Source organism: Thamnophis sirtalis, unplaced genomic scaffold (genome assembly GCF_051295495.1).
Source record: "Thamnophis sirtalis isolate CommonGarterSnake01/CBP01778 unplaced genomic scaffold, rThaSir2_p1.2 scaffold_9, whole genome shotgun sequence".
NCBI lineage: Eukaryota > Metazoa > Chordata > Lepidosauria > Squamata > Natricidae > Thamnophis > Thamnophis sirtalis.
This window is the reverse complement of record NW_028261389.1, coordinates 11,978,840-12,000,511: the sequence shown is the minus strand read 5'-3', so window position 1 is coordinate 12,000,511 and position 21,672 is coordinate 11,978,840. Positions and strand designations below refer to the sequence as shown.

Genomic DNA, 21,672 nt, shown 5'->3' with positions numbered 1-21,672 from the left:
CAGCAGAGAGTACTGCCGGTTTGCTGAGGGGCACACTGTGTGCATGCATGCTTGATTCACACTGCATTTGCATGCGCAGTGCAACTAAAAAAACAAGATGGTGCTGCCTGTGGCGCCGCCGGGAGAAGTGGTTTGGGGGCATGGCATGCCTGGGTCACGGCTGGTTCCAGTGATCCAGGGCACCAAGCTACTACCAGTTCGTCCGAATCAGTAAGAACCCACCACTGCTCTGGAGGGCCTCTGGAGCCTGGGGGAAGCAGTTTTTGCCCTCCTAGAGGCTCAAGAAAAAGCCTCTGGAGCGTAGGGAAGGTGAAAACGCCCCCCCCCAAGTGCAGGAGCCTAACTAGGCCACATCCACCATGGCCACACCCACCCAACACCGGGCAGAGAACCTGTTGCTGAAATTTTTGATGCCCACCCCTGATGGTGCTTTGGGAGTGATACACCCTGAGAATAGATAGCAAGGTGAAGAGTCTATCCAATAGGCACAGAGTTGGGTCAGTACTGTTAGGGCACAACCTTCTCTGTTGGTGACAGAGATGGAGCAGGGATGAACTTATGGTGTGGGCAGAGCAACTTGAATCATGTGGCAGCTGCATATCTCTCTGATCTGCTCTTGGTGTCAAAGTCTTTCAAGGGAGGATTTCGAGTCACAGAACTTATCTGGCTTGGAGACCTGACAGGCCGATATCAGCGTCGGAGAGTCATGAACCAATTAAGCAAACTAATCGTTTCCTGCAAACTCCACTCCCCTTTCGCTCTTTTATTTCCTCTGGGAGGTGCCATTCACCATCCACCTGTGGCCTTACTTCCAAGTCAATCTGTTCTTTAGCTGTTCCCTTCATCTGGTAACTCTGTGCATACACACACTGGGAACAGGCTCCAGCTGTTCGTCTGCCTCACTGATGTCTGACTCTGAAGACAGCTGATAACTGGCATACAGCTCTGGCCCCTCTCTGCCTCCGACACAGAGCCCTCATCAGAGCCTTCCCCAGATTCCAGGACTGGCCCATGTCCCTCCCCAACCTCCTCACTGTCTGAATCCACTGGCCACTGGCGGGCCACAACAATTTAATGAAAGGCCAGCCTTAGCAAGAAGCCCCTGACTCTGCACTTAAGTAATTTAAAAGACACTAAAATATATTAGAAAGGAACACTGGTTGATTGCAGACAAAAGCTGGCAAAAGGAATGATCTGAGATGACTTCAATCAGATTTTAATCTTTCCCTAAGTCTGTTCCAAGCTAAAGAAAGGAGCTGTAGCCAGGAAAGCACATGCTTAAATTGATATGAGTTTAATGTCACTTCTGGAAAAGATGCTAATAGTTCAACATTTTCCTTCCCTCCTGCTTGGTTAGAGACCTTGGTGATGTCTTGGGTAGTCCTTTCCCAATGTAAATTGTGGACAGCCTCTCTTTCACATCAACCAAAAGAGTTTTGTTGTTGTTGAAATCAACACCATAATTGATTTAGACCAATGTTTCCCAGGCTTAGCCATTTTGAAGATATGTGGACTTCAATTCCCAGAATATCCCAGCCAGCATTGGGGTATTCTGGGAGTTGAAGTCCATATGTCTTAAAAATGGCTAAGCATGGGAACACCGATAAAGGCACCATACCACATTGTTCTCCTGGCCCTTACTCATATTTCCTGCCTGGATTCAGTTAAGATTATTAGCGATGAAATTGCAGTTCATTCCTTAATAACCATATACAGAACTTTAGTATGCTCTAAGGTCAATCTGCTGCTATGAAAAAAAAAAAAACTATATTCCCAGAAGAGTTATCAAAGGGCTAGATTTAAGCGATGATTTTTGCCATGCTGGGTGGGAATACGGCAATCATTTCCGTGACTTCCTTGGGTGACATGCTAAGATCTTCGTGTGAACTAGATCCTTTGTGCATGCGTGTGCATCAGTGGTGGGATTCAAATAATTTAACAACCGGTTCTCTGCCTTGATGACCAGCTGGCTAGGCGGGGATCAGTGGTCATGTGAATGGGTGGGCGTGGCCGACTCAACGTCACTCAGGTTGATGGGCGCTTCGCCTTAGCTGTTAAAATGTAACAAGGGTTAACCGGAGAGGCAGTTTCTGTAAGCAGGGTAATAAAGATTAGGCTAGAAACAATACCAGAATGTTTCCTTCCTGCATTCTATACAGGATTAGCTCTGTAAAGTGTGTGTGTGGAGGGGGGAAACAAAATGAGATTTCTTCCAACAACCGGTTCTCCGAACTGCTTAGAAAGTTAAGAACCGGTTCTCCCGAATAGGTGCGAACTGGCTGAATCCCACCACTGGTGTGCATATATGTGTGAGAGACAGTGTCTTGGCTCCCTGCCCGTTTCTGGTGGGCCTCTCACTAGACAGACTTCCTCCTCTTTCCGAACATGTTATTGATCAGTTTGGCCATGGATTTTGAGCCGCTGGGCCGTCTCTTCTCCTTCCCCTTGGGATGAGCCATGAGGCTTTTCAAAGCTTGGCTGAACATCGTTCCTACTTCTTGGCATTGTTCTGCAGCGGATAGTTCACAAAACTGGCATCTGTAATCCAGGGCCAAATGCTGTCCTTCATCCCAAGTGACTTCTCGTACGTGGCACAAATCTTGCTTGTTCCCAACCAAAACCACGGTGCACTCTGGTGTTCTGGACAAAGTAAGTTGAGAAAAAGAAACGTGATAAACAAAGAACTTTCTTCTGCTTAGATCATTTACTTCTGTTAAGTGTTTTTAAAACGTTAGATCACTTCCTTATGGAACTTCTACAAGAGGCAATGCATTTTTATTTACCATATATTTTTTCCTGAGTATAAGACTCACTGGAGTATAAAACACACCAAGGTTTTGAAGAGGCAAATTTTTTTAAAAAAGTTTTTGCACTCTGCAAACCTCCCAAAAACAGCCTCTTTTTTGTGAAAATTGGCCCCCTTTTCCCCAAAAAATGCATGAATGGCCTTTAGGAGGTTGCAGAGTACTCCTAGGGGATTCCCCCACCCTGAAAATGAGCAAAAAACAGCCCATTTTTCATGAAAATGGGCCCATTTTTGTCAAAAATATGCCATGCATAGCCTTTAGGAGGCTTATAGAGTACTCCTGAGGGCTGGGGGAGGGAAATGAGCACAAAATGGGCCACTTTTCACTCATTTCTGCCCTCCCCAGCTCCCAGGAGCTCTCTGAAAGCCTCCTAAAGGCTCTGCATGGACATTTTGGTGAAGGGGGCGGGGTTTTGGGAGGCAAAAAATGCTGTATTCAATGTATAAGACCCACCCAGATTTTCAGTCTCCTTTTTGAGGGAAAAAGATGTGTCTTATACTCCAAAAAATACGGTAGTTAAATTGTTTATATTAAAGTACCATCTTATACAGGTAGTTCTCAACTTACAACTAGCCACTTAGCGACTGTTCAAAGTTTCAATGGCCCTATCTTTATCTATAATCCCTGTGGTACCATGACAGCACTTCAGGCACTCCATAACTGGGCCATATTTATGGCTGTTTGTAGTTTCCATTAACCATGTGATTTTGCCAAAAACTGTTATTTGCATTCAGTTTTCAGCACAATCGCAGCTATAGTGAATCACCGGTTCGTTTAAAAACCATGCTGTTTTACAACCATGACAGCCAGGCCATAACCTGAGTACTACCTGTACAATCCAATCTTGGGCATCAAAATAGTAAATATATTAAATATACAAATTCAATTCTCATAAAATCGAAGGCATCTATATAGATATAGAGACAGAGAGAAAGAGAGAGAGATGGAAGGTGGGTGGGTGGGTAGGTAGGTAGGTAGGTAGGTAGGTAGGTAGGTAGGTAGGTAGCAGGGGTGGGTTTCAACCGGTTCGCGGCGGTCCCTGCGAACCGGTTGGTCGGCGAACCCGGAAGTAAGTAACTTCCGGGAACGGCGAAGGGCCCACCCACGCGCGCTCCTTGCCCGGTTTTGACGAGTTCTGCGCTTCCACGCGTGCATGAGGACGCCGCTGGCCCCGTTCCAACCGAACCGGTTGGAACGGGGCGAGAAACCCACCCCTGGTAGGTAGGTAGGTAGGTAGGTAGATGGATAGAGGGAAAGACAAACAAAGAGAAAGACAGATGATAGACAGACAATTGAGATGAGAGAGTGGGGAGAGGGAGAGAGAGAGGTGGCAAATAGAATAGAAGCTTTCCAACTCTCAAAAGGGAGGCTGTTCCATAAGGCAGATACTACTACAGAGAAGGCGTAAATCCTTGGTCCTCCCAGATGACAACATTAAATGATAGAAGGGAGACACACAACTGTGTTTTTATACTGATAGACATTCCCAATTGAGCTCATCTATGTATCGTATTTTTCAGAGTATAAGACGTACCGGAGTATAAGACGCACCAAGGTTTTGAAGAGGCAAATTTTTAAAGTTTTTGCGCTCTGCAAACCTTCCAAAAACAGCCTGTTTTTTTGTGAAAACGAGCCCCCCCCCTTTTTTAAAGGGCATGTATAGCCTTTAGGAGGCTTGCAGAGTACTCCTGGGGATTTGGGGGGGGGGCAAAATTGAGGGGGAAAAGGCCCATTTTTTTGCAAAAACAGTCCCATTTTTGTCAAAAAAAAAAGGGCATGGATAGCCTTTAGGAGGCTTGTAGAGTGCTCCTGGGAGCTGGGGGGGGGGGAAGTGAGCAACAAACGGCCCATTGTTTGCTCATTTCTGCCCTCCCCAGCCCCCAGGAGGTCTCTGAAAGCCTCCATAAGGCTCTGCATGGCCATTTTGGTGAAGAGGGCAGGGTTTGGGGAGGCAAAAACTGCTGTATTCAGTGTATAAGACGCACCCAGATTTTCTGCCTCTTTTTTGAGGAAAAAAGGTGCATCTTATACTCCGAAAAATATGGTAATTCATACACTTCTCTTTTCAAAAAAAATATTTTCCATTTATATCATATTCAATGTGCAGTGCCTAGATTAAAAATCAGCAAAGATGGAATTGTTTTGATTTCAAAAGAAATGTTTGGGGAACCATTAGGGCAAAATTCTTAAATGTTTCTATTAGACTCCTGATTGATCCCTGGTGTTTTTGTTTGCTTTTAAAGAGAGGAGAGTGAAATGTGAGCAACCGCTGGCCATTTTCTCCGGAAGGTGAACAGACGCAAAGTTTTCACGTTGGACTATTGATGGTGACAGATTCACATATATGAAGACAAAGGTTGTGGAAAAATAACCAGTCATCGGAGAGTTGCTTTTATTGGATGGGGATCATCCTTCACACTAGCAATTTCTTTCCCACACCGCAATTAAAAGCGGAGATTGAATGTCAGTGGGCTGACAGTTGTAAATGTCACACAGTTCAATAAAACCTACTCCGAGGTGGCTTGATCTAGGGCTGTAGATAAGCTGACCTTAATAAACTGGTTTTTAAACTATGTAGAATTTCTATTTGGAAGGTCTGTGTGTAAAAAGAGGCCCGACTGACTCAAACTAGATAGACACACGGCAAACAACTGGATTCATTGTTCCTAGTTTTTATTGGGGCTTCCTTACAGGGCGTGGGAAACCATGGCCATGGTGGCTCAGGAATTCTGGGAGTTGAAGTCCACAAGTCATAAAAGGGCTGTAGTTCCCCACGCCTGACTTAAAGGGACCAAGTCTGAATCTAGCCCCATCTCCACCCGGACTGTTGCAACCGGTAAGAGAGCCAATGTGGCCATGGGAGGAGATCGCAATGGATTTTAGGAGCCGAGGTGGCGCAGTGGTTAGGGTGCAGTACTGCAGGCCACTTCAGCTGACTGTTATCTGCAGTTCAGCGGTTCTAATCTCACCGGCTCAAGGCTGACTCAGCCTTCCATCCTTCTGAGGTGGGTGAAATGAGGACCCAGACTGTGGGGGCGATATGCTGACTCTGTAAACCGCTTAGAGAGGGCTGAAAGCCCTATGAAGCGGTATATAAGTCTAACTGCTATTGCTATTTATAGTGGAGTTGCCGAAAAGTGGGGGGGAACAGTGATCTGGATTGTAATAGACTTATTTTCCAAGCAGGTGCACTTCATACCCTGCAGTGGCCTACCCTCAGCCCACCAGTTGGCCAAACTGTTTCTGAAGCACATCTACTGCCTGCATGGAGTACCATGAAGCATTACCCCAGACAGAGGGGTCCAATTCATGGCTAAGTTCTGGAGGGAATTCCTGCAATCCATTGGGTCATCCCAGTGCCTTAGCTCAGCCTGTCATCCAAGCACCGATGGGGGGGAAGAGAGACTGAAAGCTATGGTAGAGCAGTACCTCAGGTGCTACATGAACTATCAGCAGTCCAATTGGGCGGACCTCCTGCCTTTCGCTGAGGTAGTGTATAATAATGCTGTTCACAGTAGCACAGAACTAACTCCATTCAAAGTACTGTGTTTCCCTGAAAATAAGACAGGGTTTTATTTTCTTTTGAGCCCCAAAATAAGCACGGCCTTATTTTCGGGGAGGACTTATTATTTTTGAGGTGCAGGAGGCGGCGAGCGTGGTCACCTCATGGCTGCTGCTGTGTTGCAATATTTTCATGGAGGGCTTATTTTCAAGGGAGGGCTTATTTTAGCACACGTGCTCAAAAGCCCAATTGGGCTTATTATAACGGGGAGGTCTTATTTTCAGGGAAACAGGGTGGTGAGTGGCATGGACTTCGTCCCAATGTCTGAGTATCCAAGGGATCCCCCCTCCTCAGTCAGCTTGACCGACTGGACCTAGAGTCAACGCTGAAAGCAACCTGGGAGAATGTCAAAAAAATGCTAGCTAAAGCGGCACAAACTATAAGGAACAGGCAGACAAACACCAAGTTCCATAATGACTATTCCATTTGGGGGAGAAGGTCTACCTCGCCACAAAATACTTGAGGTTAAAACTCCCTAGCAAGAAAGCAAGCAGGCCAGGGATGCTTTGCGAGTCGACCTTATGAGCCACACCAAGCTTTCAGCTTTCCTACTCAAGGTCACTAGCTAACTTGCCTTTTGCAAGCTCCTCCATGACACTCGCGGATCCTGTACAGCAACGCTTTTGCAAACACAAATGAAGTTCTGTCACTGATGTCATAGACCACGACAAATCCATCTGCCCATTGGAGTTCATCTGCAAGTAACAATTTCCCTGGTCGAGGCTGGAAGGGAAAAAAAGGCAAGCAGTTTATACTGTGTTTTCGGTTGGAGAAGAGCCTGCTTGAGCTTAATAGAAACACAACTGATCTTGGTATCAACACATAGGACCCACGTACATAGATTCTCTCCTGGAGGAACTGTCCCAGAGGTAGGTTGCAGCAGGCACTACTGCCAGTTTGCTCGTGGGCGTACAGCATGTGCATGTGCAGTGCAATAAAAATTGTTCTGTGCATGTGCAGAAGCAAAAAACAAGATGGCAGCACCTATGGTTCGGCGGCATGGCAGGCCTCGGTCGCTGCTGGTTCCAGCGACCCAGGCTGCAAACCACTACTGGTTCCGCAGAACCGGTCTGAACCGGTAGGAACCCACCCCTGAGCTGTCCCTAATCCAACACTTTGGGATTTCAAAGGGTTGGGTTATATAGACAGAATGAAATTAATTCCCGCTGTAATTATGCCGGCATATATTTTTTTCCCAGATGAGAAGGGTATTTTTTTTTTGTTTTTTTTTAAATGTTTTATTTCTTTAATTTATATTACTTTCCATTTCCATCAAACAGTGTGTGATCTAGGTAGAGTTATTTGTACAGTCATAATCCACATATTTGTTGTTATATTCATCACAATAGTATTAATAATATAACTATATAATAGTATAACAACAATACATAACATCGTCATCTTTAAATTCTCTCCACATTAACATTTACTCTTTTTATATATCCTCCTTTCTAATTTTTATTTCTGAAGCAAATTACACAACCTGTATCTGTTTAAAAAGAAATGCAATTTAGTTGAATTCTCTGCCTTACTAAATCAAACCTTCATTCCAGATATTGTCATATAAGTAATCCAAAAGATCTTAAAGGCACTTTGAAACACAGCTGGTCTTGGGAACAGGCTTAATTCTTTTTTAATCATCATCTAAGGTTACTGGGTAAATGTCTCCCTTCTCAGCAACCTGTGGCATTGAATTCCTTCTGCTATTTATTTCCAGTCCTGTTTTAGGCACGAAAGTCGACTGGAACACCTTGGGCCAATCAGCAGGAGACAGTGAGTTTTAGTCCCTCCCTAGGCACGAAAGCCAACTGGATAACCTTGGGCCAATCACCAGAAGACAGTGAGTTCTAATCCCGCCTTAGGGCATGAAAACCAGGCTGGATGACTTTGAGCCAATCACAATGAGACTGTGAGTTCTAATCTTGCCTTAGACCTAAAAGCTGGCTAAGTGACATTGGGCCAATCACTTTTTCGCAACCCAACCCATCATTGCAGAAAAAAATAGGAGGAGGAAGGAGTGTTCATTATGTGTGTTCATTGTCCAGTTTTCCAACTTACTTGGGAACAAGGATCATATATTTCCAAGTTAATTTGTTTTCCATCCAGATACAAATGTTTTGTATAAATGCATTCTGTGAGGGGGAAAAAAGAGGAATAAACAGACTGGGTAAGGCAACCATCACTTATACATCCCAAGGCAATTTAACAACGATGAATCAATCTATTGCTACCCATTCCCTGCCTCAATCTGAAAAATAAATGTTAATCTTCAGGCCCAAAAGAAAGTCACATAATATCTTTGTGTTTTTCTTGAAAGCACAGAGCTCACAACGTTTATTATATGCCCTATTTCTAAAATGACACATATACACATACCCCTTCCATTACCAGCAGTAAAATCTAGATCATGTGAGTGTAAATAAAATGCAAGGAAGATTCAAAGTGAGTGGAAACTTACCAGAATCGGAGGCATATTCTCCAATGAAACGCTTCGTCAGAAAGCGCACCGTAAGAGCTGAAAAGACAAAGTAAAGGGGCATGGGAGGGCTGCTTTTTTCTAAAGAAAATCTCTCTGGATTTTAGCCTTCTCTCTCTCTCTCCCTCTCTCTCTCTCTCTCTCTCTCTCTCTCTCTCTCCCTCCCTCCCTCCCTCCCTCCCTCTCTCTCTCTCTCTCTCTCTCCAAACATGGAGGCTGATTGGAAAGATGGTTTATTGGTGAACATGATCACATGGGTTTGAGGTCCTGGGCAGCTGACCACATGGAGTGGAGAGTGAGAGGCATTTATACCCTCTCTTGGACTTTGAACTTGAGCCCCCTGTTCCTATGCAAGAAATATATTCTATTGGTTCTCAGATTCCCATGGGGCTATACAGGAGTCATAGATAAGTTTGGTTGAACCTTGCTGGGTGATGCAATGTCCTTAGGAAATTTTGAAATGCAGTAAGCCCTGTTGTTAGATGGGTAGAGGGCAGCGGTGTTATTTAGCAGGTTCTGACCCATTCTGGAGAACCAGTAGTGATAATTTTGAGTGGTTCAGAGAACTGGTAAACACCACCTCTGACTGGCCCCGCCTCCATCTTTTCTCTGCCTCCCGAGTCCCAGCTGATTGGGAGGAAACTTGAGCTTCCTGTTCCTGGGGGAAGAGCATGTATTCTATTGGCTGTAGTCAGACTCCCATGTGGAATCGTGTTTGTCTGAATCAAGTTTGGTGGAACCTTGGGCTGATGTAATATCCCCAGGTGATTTCGCAATGCAGTGAGCCCAACTGCTAGATGGATAAAGGGCCAATCCTATTATATCCTGAGGGGGTCATGTCTTAATCCCATCACCCTGGAGCTGAAGGTCTAATTGTCTTGTAGATAGGCTGGCCCAGTTTCTCTTAATGTGCACCAACATATCTGCTGGGGGCAGGGAGCTGAAGCTCTGAGTTTCTGTTTCCCTTAAGATTTTTATTGCTCTTTTAGAGAAAATATTTTATCCTGCCTTTTTAAAATTGCCTAAAATAGTTCATTCTTCTAGGAGGGGTGGGGGTGGGGGTAACTTTCTACACCAGCTAATAATTGGATTATGAGTCAGGCTACAAACCTATATATAGCAGACAAGATACACAGTCCTTTCTACTCTTACTTTACCTCTGTTCTGAAAATAGTATATTGTTTTAGTTTCCCAATTTAATTGGCCAATGCAATGAAAGGCTTATTTAGGTCCCAAGATGTAAACCAGGAATCAACTCTTGACGCCAGAGATGGAGAAATGAACAGAGCCTCGAATGTTAAGGTGTATTTATGTGAATGTGATCATTCCTACTTCACCGAAGACTTTCTAAACAGGAGCACTACAAAAGCAATGTCTGGCTTCACCCACTGTACTTGGCTATTATTTTACCACAATTTATTTATTCAAGCATATTCGGGCTGCCCAAACTGGACTGCAATCATATGTATAATCGCAAACAGGTCAAGCAGGTAACCATTTATGCAATCATCTCTACTTAAACTTTACACTAGTATCTAAATAAGATACTAAAGAATTGTGAAAAGGAGAGGAGCCCTGGAGACACGTTGACAACCATACTTACTAAGATACTATTCCTAGAACATTTCCACATTTTATTAGATTATAGAATATAAAATACAAAAATATGAAAGCAAATAATAGGAGAAAGCAAGGAGGAGGAAAAGGGGAAAGAAAAGTAAGGAGGGGAGAGAGATGTGTTGATTTGTTGTCATAGAAATGGCTAGTTTATATTGTTTTGGAAAAGTAAAAAGCTGTTATTTGCTTTATTCTACTGCAACAGAGCGAGTTAGAAGTCAACACTTTTTCTATCCCTAGAACATTTTCAGAATAACAGAATAACAGAGTTGGAAGGGACCTTGGAGGTCTTCTAGTCCAACCCCTTGCTTAGGCGGGAAACCCTACCCAACTTCAGACAAATGGTTATCCAACATCATCTTTAAAACTTCCAGTGTTGGAGCATTGGAAGTTTCAAACTTCTGGAGGCAGGTTGTTCCACTGATTAATTGTTCTGTCAGGAAATTTCTCCTTAGTTCTAAGTTGTTGCTCTCCTTGATTAGTTTCCACCCATTGCTTCTTGTCCTACCCCTCAGGTGTTTTGACTCCCTCTTCTTTATGCAATGTCTTAGAGGTTTCATGAATTGCATCCAACGGTTTGTTAGAATAACAGAGTTTGGAAGGGACCTTGGAGGTCTTCTAGTCCAACCCCCTGCTCAGGCAGGAAACCCTACCCAACTTCAGACAAATGTATAATCGCTAGATGGCAGCAAAGAGACACAGAAAAAATGCTGATGGGGGGGGCGGGGGGCGGAACCAAGCAACATTTCAAACTATCCACTATCTCTAATTTTGAAGGCATGATTTTCCAAAGAGAATATCTCCAGATTGCTGCCTTTTTTCCTCCTAGGTATATACAATGAAACCTGGATTTTGGGTCCTACTACCAGCCTATCTATCTATCATCTATCTATCTATCTATCTATCTATCTATCTATCTATCTATCTATCTATCTATCTATCTATCTTTCTTTCTTTCTTTCTTTCTTTCTTTCTTTCTTTCTTTCTTTCTTTCTTTCTTTCTTTCTTTCTTTCACCCAGGAAAAAGTCTTCTATACTTCTGCACTGCAAATATCAGTATTAAAGCTAGATGGCAGGAAAGAAATATAGAAAGCTGTTTTTTTTAAGATGCCAATCTAGTGGTCATGTTGTTGTTTCTTCCAGGTGTCATATGAATTACTTAATGTGGTTTGTTTGAGTAAACACTGATGAGGCCACTTGGATTGCACAGATGTAACCTATTTGCTGTAGCTATACATTGTGTTGCCCTTAATATTGCATACCAATAAAACATAAAAGGGATAGTTTCTCTTTTGTCGCTGAGCTGACGTTAGGACCTACTGAACCACCTCAGCTATCTTACAGCTAGTCCTTGACTTATGACCATTCATTTAATGACTATTCAAAGGTAACAACAGCTCTGAAAAAAAGTGACTTATCACCGGTCCTTGCACTTATGACTGTTGTAGCATCCCTGCAGCCACATGATCAAAATGCAAGTGTTTGACAACTAGCATGTATTTACAAAGACTGCAGCATCCTGAGGGTCACATGATTACTATTTCAGATCTTCCCAGGGGCTTCCAACAATAAAAATAGCACTTAGACTTATATACCGCTTCAGAGTGCTTTACAGCCCTCTCTAAGTGGTTTACAGAGTTAGCCTATGGCCCCCAACAATCTGGGTCCTCGTTTTATCCACCTCGGAAAGATGGAAGGCTGAGTCAACCTTGAACCTGGTGAGATTTGAACTGTCAAATTACAGGCAGCCGGCAGGCAGCAGAAGTAGCCTGCAGTACTGCACTCTAAGCACTGCACCATTGCGGCTTAACAAGCACACTCGATGGGGGAATCCAGATTTGCTTAAAAACCAACTCAACGGATTCCTTTAACAATTGCAGTCGTCTCCTTAACAACCCTGGCAGATAAGGTTGCAAAATTGGTTACGACTCATTTAACAACCACATTGCTTAGGAACAGACATTCTGGTCCCCAATTGGGGTTGTAAATTGAGGACTACCTACACTATGAAGGCCAGTCTTCCCTACTACCTGTTGCATGCTGTTCCTCAACCCCTGTTGTGAAGGGCAAATGCAAAGAAGGCGAAGACATACCAAATTCCAAGCAGATGATAGCAATTACTCCCATATTTACACAGCACAATTCTCCATAGGACAGTCATTTATAGTGGTTATATTTATATAGTGGCTATGTTTATATAGCTGTGGTGGCACAATAGTTAGATTGCAATATTGTTGGCTAACTCTGCCCACTGCCAGGAGTTCGATCCTGACCAGATCAAGCTTCACTCCAGCCTTCCATCTTTCAGAGGTCAGTAAAATGAGGACTCGCATTGTTAGAGTTCATATGCTGACTTTGCAAACCACTTAGAGAGGGCTGTAAAGCACTATGAAGTGATACATGTCTAAGTGCTATTGCTATTATATGGATTTTTTAAAAGAATCTGCACAGCCATATTAAATCTGGGTACTTGAGAGACCGCCTGCTGCCAATTACCTCCCACAGACCCATTAGATCTCACAGGGTTGGCCTCTTCCGGGTGCCATCTACCAGCCAATGCCACCTGGCTATTACCCGGGGGAGGGCCTTCTCTGGGGCAGCTCCAGCCCTCTGGAATGAACTCCCTGCAGGGATTCGGACCCTCACCTCTCTCCAGGCCTTCCGAAAAGCCGTCAAAACCTGGCTTTGCCGGCAGGCCTGGGGGTGATGTTGTTAACATAGTTTTGCATAGAAACAACTGAAAAGAAGGTTGGAAAAGCCAAAAAAGATAGCGATCTGGAATTATATTTTCCATTATGGGTAATACCCAGCTGAACATCTGTTTTTTTGAGATTATCTCTCTCTTGCTTATCTTCCACGATGCAAGAACACCTACCAAATCTTTCACCTGGATCAGATTTCAGATATGATTGTTGCATCGTGTATCTTTAAGTTATGCCTTGGGCTTATTACAAGCTACACTAGAGCAGAATTGCATTTCATCCAAAATTGGAACCTTAGAAGTAAAACCTAAAATTAGAAGGAAAGCTGTTGCAGGTTTTATGTTTTGCTCTAAGCCATAATTTATTCTAACCATGATCAGAGAGACCATCAAGGTTCCCTGCGCATGGGTTATGACTTAAACCATGTTGCACAAAGCACATTGGCTTGTTCATATATTTTGCTAAATCCAAACCAAAAACTCATCATTCTGGTATTTAGCATGATTGTGAAAGCCCAAAGGACTTCTAAATTTAGAATTAAATCCTAAAAATGATCCTGAATTTTAACCACGTTTTGTCAAATAACTCATAATAATCTCGTTCATTTATCACATCATAATCTAATCTATAGCTCTGTGCATTATAACCTAAATATAAACCACAGTCTAGCATTATGCAAAATTGAGACATTAACAGCTTTTCTCTCACTATAACTTACAATGTGATCTTTAGTAAATATTCTCAACCTCCACTTACCACGGTAAAAAGCAGTTTTGCACCAGATTTGTTGATGGATATTTCAATCATTGGTTCTAAACTAAATTCCATTGCTTCTTTCACTAGCTTAGTGGAATTATGGATTGGGAAAATGGAAATGCCAAGACTAATACAACTCATTTATTTTCCGATAAAACTTCAACTTTCCAGAGAAAGGAATGTCTGTTAAATCCAATTGTCTGTTAAATCCAAATGTATATCATTTGAATACATTTTTATCACTTGCAATAATTACATCATCTGACCAGCTGGGCACATCATATACTTTGTTGTGTCATACAAGTGAATAATAGACTGGAAAATATAATTTGCTCGTTAAGGTTCAGGAAACTACAGTAGAAAAACTGGAATGCAATAGATTAGCAGGTTGGAAAAGAGGAAAGAGATTGATGATACAGCTTGTAACTCTTCAAGGACAAACAGGTCAAGCAGGTAGACATTTATGCAATCATCTCTACTTAAACTTTACACTAGTATCTAAATAAGATACTAAGGAATTGTGAAAAGGAGAGGAGACCCGGAGAAATGTTGACAATCCTACTTACTAAGATACTATTCCTAGAACATGTCCCCATTTTATTAGATTATAGAATAAATTATAAAATACAAAAATATGAAAGCAAATAATAGGAGAAAGGAAGGAGGAGGAAAGGGGGAAAGAAAAGTGGTGGGGGAGAGAGATTTGTTGATTTGTTGTCATAGAAATGGCTAGTTTATATTGTTTTGGAAAAGTAAAAAGTTGAGGTTTGATGTTACTTGCTTTATTCTACTGCAACAGAGCGAGTTGGAAGTCAACACTTTTTTCGATTCCTAGAACATTTTCAGAAGAACAGAGTTGGAAGGGACCTTGGAGGTCTTCTACTCCAACCTCTTGCTTAGGCAGGAAACCCTACCCCAAACAAATGGTTGTCCAATCACTTCTTAAAAACTTCCAGTGTTGGAGCATTTATACTTCTGGAGGCAAGTTGTTCCATTGATTGATTGTTCTAACTGTCAGGAAATTTCTCCTTAGTTCTAAGTTTCTCTCCCTGATTAGTTTCCACCCATTGCTTCTTGTTCTACCCTCAGGTGCTTTGAGTCCCTCTTCTTTATGACAATGTCTTAGAGGTTTCATGAATTGTGTCTCAAGTTGGAGGATTTTTTTAAAATAAAAAGTGGAATCCCATTCTAAATTAATAAGCTGCAATTTGCAACTCCCAAAAGTTATTTTTTTTTAAAAAAAAGAATAGTATGAACCTATTATCAAAATACTTTTGCTGCATCAGCTGAATGTATTTCAAGGGCTGGAAAATGAATTTGCAACAGGTAAACCAGTCGCTGGGAGGCAGTTTGGTGTAATGGTTAAGGCTAGAGATGGGGAAACCTGAGTTCTAGTTTCACTTTGGGCACGGAACCAGCTAGGACGTGGGCCAGTCACTCTCTCTCAGCCCTAGGAAGGAGGCAATGGCAAACCACTTCTGAATAACCTTGCCAAAAAATCTGTAGGGATTTGCCCAGGCAGTCTCTGGCAGAATCAGACACAATTGAATCTAATCTATCTATTTATCTATCTATCTATCTATCTATCTATCTATCTATCTATCTATCTATCTATCTATCTATCTATCTATCTATCTATCTATCCATCCATCCATCCATCCATCCATCCATCCATCCATCCATCCATCCATCCATCCATCCATCCATCTATCTATCTATCTATCTCAGAGTATATCAGACACACAACTGGCTGCAATTTACTATTCATCTGTAATAGCAAATATATTTGGTAAAATTTGGGATGGCTTGTTACCATCAGGTGCCATTGGAGTTGGTCAACATGCAGCTGATTTAAGTGGTCTCCAAAAACATGCTGAACTGATTAGCAGATTTGGAAGGGACCTTGCAGGTCATCTAGTCCAGCCCCCCTGACCAAGAAGGAGACCCTACCTAGGATCAAACTCACAACCTCCTGGTTGTGAGATGAGAGCTCCACAGCGGCAGGTTAGTACTTGGATGAGAGACCACTAGGAAACCATAGGCCTGGGAAGTGAGGAAATCCTCCCCAAAATTAGGACATGCAAAGAATATCAATAAGCTTGCTAAGAAAAGTCTCCATGCAGGCGTCAGGAATAAGGACTACTCTATCTGGGCTACTACAACAGGTACAGCCAACAGATCAATTCAGTGTGGGTCTTCCTCTGCCATCTGGTGGTCATCCATATTTTTGCAAGAGTTGAGAGAAGCTCAACTCAAGGGACTACCTCAAAGAGGAAGGGAGTCAAGCTATTCTCCAAAGCACATGAGGGCAGGACAAGCAGCAATGGATGGAAGCTAATCAAGGAGAGGCAACATAGAGCAGAGGAGAAATTTCTTAACAGGTAATCTCTGGAACGACCAGCCACCAGAAGTTGTTGATGCTCCAACACTGGAAGTTTTTAAGAAGAGATTGGACAACCAATTTTTTTTGTCAGAAATGTGGTTTCCTGCCTGAGCAGGGGGTTGGACTAGAAGATCCCCAAGGTCCCTTCTAACTCTGTTATTCTATTACTCTGAAAACGTCCTAGGAATAGTCTGAAATGACAGGGTTTTCTGCCTGAGCAGGGGGTTGGACTAGAAGATCTCCAAGGTCCCGTCTAACTGTTATTCTGTTATTTTTTCACCAGCTCCTTATGGTGCTCAGACAGAGGGTGCGATTCCCGTGACCGCGCGTGTACGTGTGAGCGTAACGATCCCCTTCCCATAGCCAGCAAACCCGCCCGCCGGCCCGCCAGAAGCGCCGCTCCGAAGCCACCTGCCTTAGAGCCTTACCGGATTTGCCCGTCCCTTCGCTGCCCAGCATGGCTACCCGCACGCCATTCATCCCCGGCGCCACTTCGAGCGCCCAACTCAGCCAAAAGTCAGTCAACTTCTTCGCCGGGCGGGCTGACCCGGGACGTGGAGATGCTGCTGCAGCAGCGGAGACCCTCGCTGGAATGTTGTCCGTTGCTTCCCCTGCGATGCCCGGGAAGCAACTCGGCTTGCCCGCTGCACCGTCCCGCGGCTATATAACCTCTCGGGTTGCGGACGTCGATCTGTCTGTCTGTGTGTGTGTGTGTGTTTGAACGGAGATCGAAGATCCGCCCTCTTCTTTTCCCAGCCCGTCGATTAAGTCGGAATGAATGGTCGTCTGAACGGGTCACTCTCCCCCCCTTCCTGATTCCGCGTTGTGAGGCTGGGTTTTGTGGCTTCCGACACCCCTTTTATCCCACGATGTGAGAGGAGGGAGAATCAAGAAGCCCACTTGCCTCGTCGTTGGCCAAGTTTCTTTTGGACGCGGGCCTCTGACGCGACTTTCGGATCTTCCCACCGTGGCTGGACTCGCAGGAAAAGTTTGAGCAATCCAATTAAAAGATGCTGCATCTGGATTTCGACCAGGGACTCTGGATTTCGACCAGGGACTCTGGATTTCGACCAGGGACCGGCTTGATTAATGCTAATGGTTGTTAGATGGGCTGGGTAGGTTCAAAACAAAAAACTAAAAATCCCACCCACCCCACTCAGAAAATGGGATAAAATAATAACCAAGTTAAGTGTGCTGTGCAAGGAAAAAAGTTTGCTAATCGGCCATTAAACAAGTTTCCTAGCAGGAAACTAACCACGTTTTCAGACAGATGGTTCACTGACTTCAGTGGGTCTTTATTCCTATCACAGTATAATTATTTTGTAAGGTGAATGGATCCTCCCAATCCAGGAGCAACGTACCAGTTTTTCCACAGCCTAAACATCTCTGGTTGTAATTGCATTAAAAAAGATCTAATTGAGCCCAAAATTTCTGATGTTAAGTAAGGATTTTGTTAAGTGAGTTTGCTCCTGATTGACATCTTGAAGTTTTTTGGCCCCTCCTTGTAGAGGTAGTCCTTAACTCACAACCACAATTCAGCCCAACATTTCTATTGCTAATGAAACATTTATCAAGGGAGCTTTGCTCCATTTTATGACCTTTCTTGCTGCAGTCATTAAGTGAATCATTTCAGTTGTTAAGTTAGTCATGTGGTTGTTGAGTGAATCTGGCTTCCCCTTTGATTTGTCTTGACAGAAAGTCACAAGAGTGGATCTCATGCCCCCCCCCCCCAGGACCCTGCAACCGTCATAAATACAAGTCAGTTGCCAAGCATCCAAATACTGATTTCATGACCACGAGGAGGCTGCCTCATATAAAAAATGGCCATAAGTCATGTGGGAGTTGCTTGCCAGCCATGTGACAGGGTGGGAGTGGCTTTGCAGTCATGTGACTGGGTGGGTGTGGCCAACTTGTTAAATGTGGTGAAACCCACTTAACAATGCTCTTGCTTAGCAACCAATGTTGGCTCAGAAACTCAGGCATTTGAAGCATGCAAGTCTTAAAGCTGTCAAGTTACAAGACCCTTGCACCCCTAACCCTTTAGAAAAAAAACCCCAGGGGTGTTCAAACTTGACAGCTTTAAGACTTGTGGACTTCAACTCCCAGAATTCCTCCTCTCGCTCTTCATCTTGATGATGTGCGGATGGGCCAGGGGAGGGAGCTGGAACTGGGTCTAAATGGCACTGTAGATTTGTGAAACCTCTTCTATAGAAGAGGTTAGAACTGGCAGGAACTCACCCCTGGTGTAATCATCCCAAACCAACAAGCAAATAAATAAAAAGTTTTAGCGCTTTCCCCAGACATTCTGCCTCTAGAACTGGCAGGAACCCACCCCTGGGTTGTTCCATAGTAAGAGATGAAAAAGTCAGCGGCTTCTTGACCAAATAAAACGTCTCTGTTCATGGCACATACTACTTAATCCCAATTACCAGAAGAAAATGATTGTTGTTGTTAGTTGCAAAGTCGTGTCCGACCCATTGCGACCTCATGGACAACGTTCCTCCAGGCCTTCCTGTCCTCCGGAGTCCATTTAAGCTCACGCCGACTGCTCCGGTGACTCCATCCAGCCACCTCATTCTCTGCCGTCCCCTTCTTCTTTTGCCCTCCATCTTTCCCAGCATTAGGCTCTTCTCCAGTGAGTGCACCAAAAGAAAATGCTGGGAAGGATCTATTTAGGGGAACAAATACTTCGCAGGAACAATCGTTCAGTTTGGCCACAGGATTTGATCAACTTTTTTCATCTGATGAGGCCCAGATCTTTTTATGATCTAAGCTTGGAGATTTGTTCCCAGGATGTTTCCCCAGTTTGTAGCAATCCCGTAGCCCCTGGAACCCCTGAGCAGCAGCATCAGGGCCTGCGGGAAAAAAAGCATTTTTAATCCTAAATTCCCACTCAGCAATTTACATGCTGGAATATTTGAAAATATGCTCCGCCTATTGTGAGTTGTCAGACTTATTTTTAGTATTGGAATGCAAGCTTTCTGCTTTAGCTCCTGTGTTTATATCAAACTAGATCTGGGCTCCATCTGCCATATAATTTTAGTCCTTTCCATTAGCAAACTAAACACTCTTGATTCTCACCAGAGGTGGGTTTCACATAAGTTTACCACTGGTTTGCCGCGCACCCCCACCCCACCCGCACATCACCACTATGGGTTCGCCCAAACCGGTCCGAACCGGCTAAATATCACTACTAATTCTCACCGCTAAGGGAAGCATTTAACAAACTCAGAAAAGAGGATATGGGAACTTTGATGATTACAATACTTCACTGAAAGTCTGCTTCCTTCCTTATTTTGATATTCTATCTGTGTTTCTTTTTTAAAAGAAAACCCGTAGCATTATTTTAAAATTTATGTAGTTACTAACTATAATTTAAGAACACACATTAGTTAATATTCTTCTTCACTAGCCAAGAAAAAAAAGCCTTCGATGCAAAAAATTGGCCATTCACTTTAATTTACCGTGTTAGCGATGGGAAAAAGTAGCTAATCCGTGAGTGATTCTTGCTTAATCCCATTTTTTTTCCCATTTCTGTTTCTCCACTTCGAGATGGAAGTACAATTTAAGGTATGGAATATAGTCCCTTTAGTAGTTCGGTGATGTTAATGTACATTTACTCAGAAGTGGTCTTTCTGTTTCTGCCTTTCTACCATGTAATTAAGAATTATCCTCTACCCCCCCTCCTTGATTAAAATATTTAATTGAGATTCTCATTTGCTTTCTTTAATTAGCCATTTCCTGGTACTTTCTCTGGTCATTAGCTGCCTTTTAATTAGTTGACAAGAAGTAATGACAAGCAGAAATAACTAATTCTGGGACCTGAAGCAAAGTGGGGGAGGAACCAGCAGCATTTTTGATCATTCACTTGGAACAGGTGAAATTGTATTTAAACACAAATTAGATATATTTTTTTTAAAAAAAGACCAAACAATTTTAGTGATCTTGTCTGGGTTTTCATTAAAAAAGGATATCCTCATTGGAAGAAACAGCTAATATGGAAGCTACCTTTTGAAGCTGAAAATAAGTCTGAAAAGTTAATATTTCTGGTTTAGTGCTGATGTTTCTCTTTGCTCTTGAGATCTACCTGTATTCACATTGAGTGTCTAATATGCAGAATTAAATTGGCCTGTTGCTCCCTGAAGCTTTATCCCCTGCCTTCTCATACATTCTCCCATGGCCTAATACAGAGGTCAGCAACCTGTGGCTCTGGAGGCGCATGTGGCTCTTTCATCCTTCTGCTGTGGCTCCCTGTCACCAGTCGGCACTACAATTTTGAGAGGAGTTTCCTGTTAGGCGGGAGGGGAAGCAGAGTCCGCCAGGAGGAGACTCTATGGCAAGGGATGGGTTTTCCAGTCAGCTCCACAATTGATAGGGCTTTCAGTTAGGACAGGTAGAGAAAAAGGATGCCGTGCTAGGAGGAGACTTTATGGTGGGGAAACTGGACTTTCGGTCAGCTCCAGAATCGAACAGGGGAGTTCCGGTTAGGACCCTTGTGGCTCTTTGAGTGTTGCCATCCCCTGGCCTAGTGAGAAGAAACTAGCTAGGAACTAGTTTCTGATTTAAACCATCTCACACAGTGCTGTGTTTTAGCTCTGGATTGTAGTCCCTTTAAGATTTAATGTTTTATCTTCCTCCATGGTTCAATTAACTGGATGATTTGGGGCTGCCTTTTTGTTGTTCTGCAGTAGCGTGATGCTAAAAGGGTTCCAAATACAGCCTGCCAAATTTCTTTATTTATGACTCCATCCAGTCACCCAAATGCAAAGTTTATTGTTTACAACGAAAATAAATACTTCTGAGTTGAAAAAAATAGTTCAAATCCCAAAAGAGAGTTAGAAGCTACAATATCTAATAAAAATGACAGTATCTATCCAGTTTGTGTTACTTGTGTAGAAAGCTAGCACCCACCCCTTTCCTAGAAGGATGAAATATTTTAGGAAATATTAAAAAGGCAGAATATTATATTTCCCCTAAAAGACAAATAGAAATCTTAAGAGAGGCAGCAGATCAGAACCTTAGCTCCTTGACCCCAGCAGATATTTGGTGCCTATTGTGAAGGACTGGGTCATCCCATCTACAAAACAAAAGACCTTCAGTTCCAAGGTGATGGGATTAAGACATGACCCTCCAGGTTATAATAGGATTATCTACGCGGCCCCATGGGAGTCTGACTACATCCAATAGAATACATGCCCTTGCAACAGGAACAGGAAGCTCAAAGGCAAGGCCCAGGAGAGGGTATAAATAACCCTCACTCTCCACTCCATGTGGTCAGCTACCCAGAATCACATGTGCTTGGTGGTTCTGCTTCACCATTAAACCATCTTTCCAATCAGCCTCCATGTCTCCAGTGTCTTTCTCCAGTG

At 43.3% G+C, this 21,672-nt stretch overlaps 1 protein-coding gene across 1 annotated transcript; it reads right to left on the bottom strand.

Annotated features, from left to right (window-relative positions):
* Window positions 1-564: 564 nt before the first annotated feature.
* Window positions 565-16,985, bottom strand: RERGL (RERG like). The gene is made up of 5 exons (XM_014069122.2): window positions 16,732-16,985; window positions 8,828-8,884; window positions 8,428-8,501; window positions 6,944-7,092; window positions 565-2,640 (listed from the first exon to the last, which is right to left on the bottom strand). The coding sequence occupies exons 1-5, from the start codon at window positions 16,781-16,783 to the stop codon at window positions 2,358-2,360; spliced, it is 615 nt and encodes a 204-aa protein (XP_013924597.1). The 5' UTR covers window positions 16,784-16,985; the 3' UTR covers window positions 565-2,357.
* Between the last annotated feature and the right edge of the window lie 4,687 nt (window positions 16,986-21,672).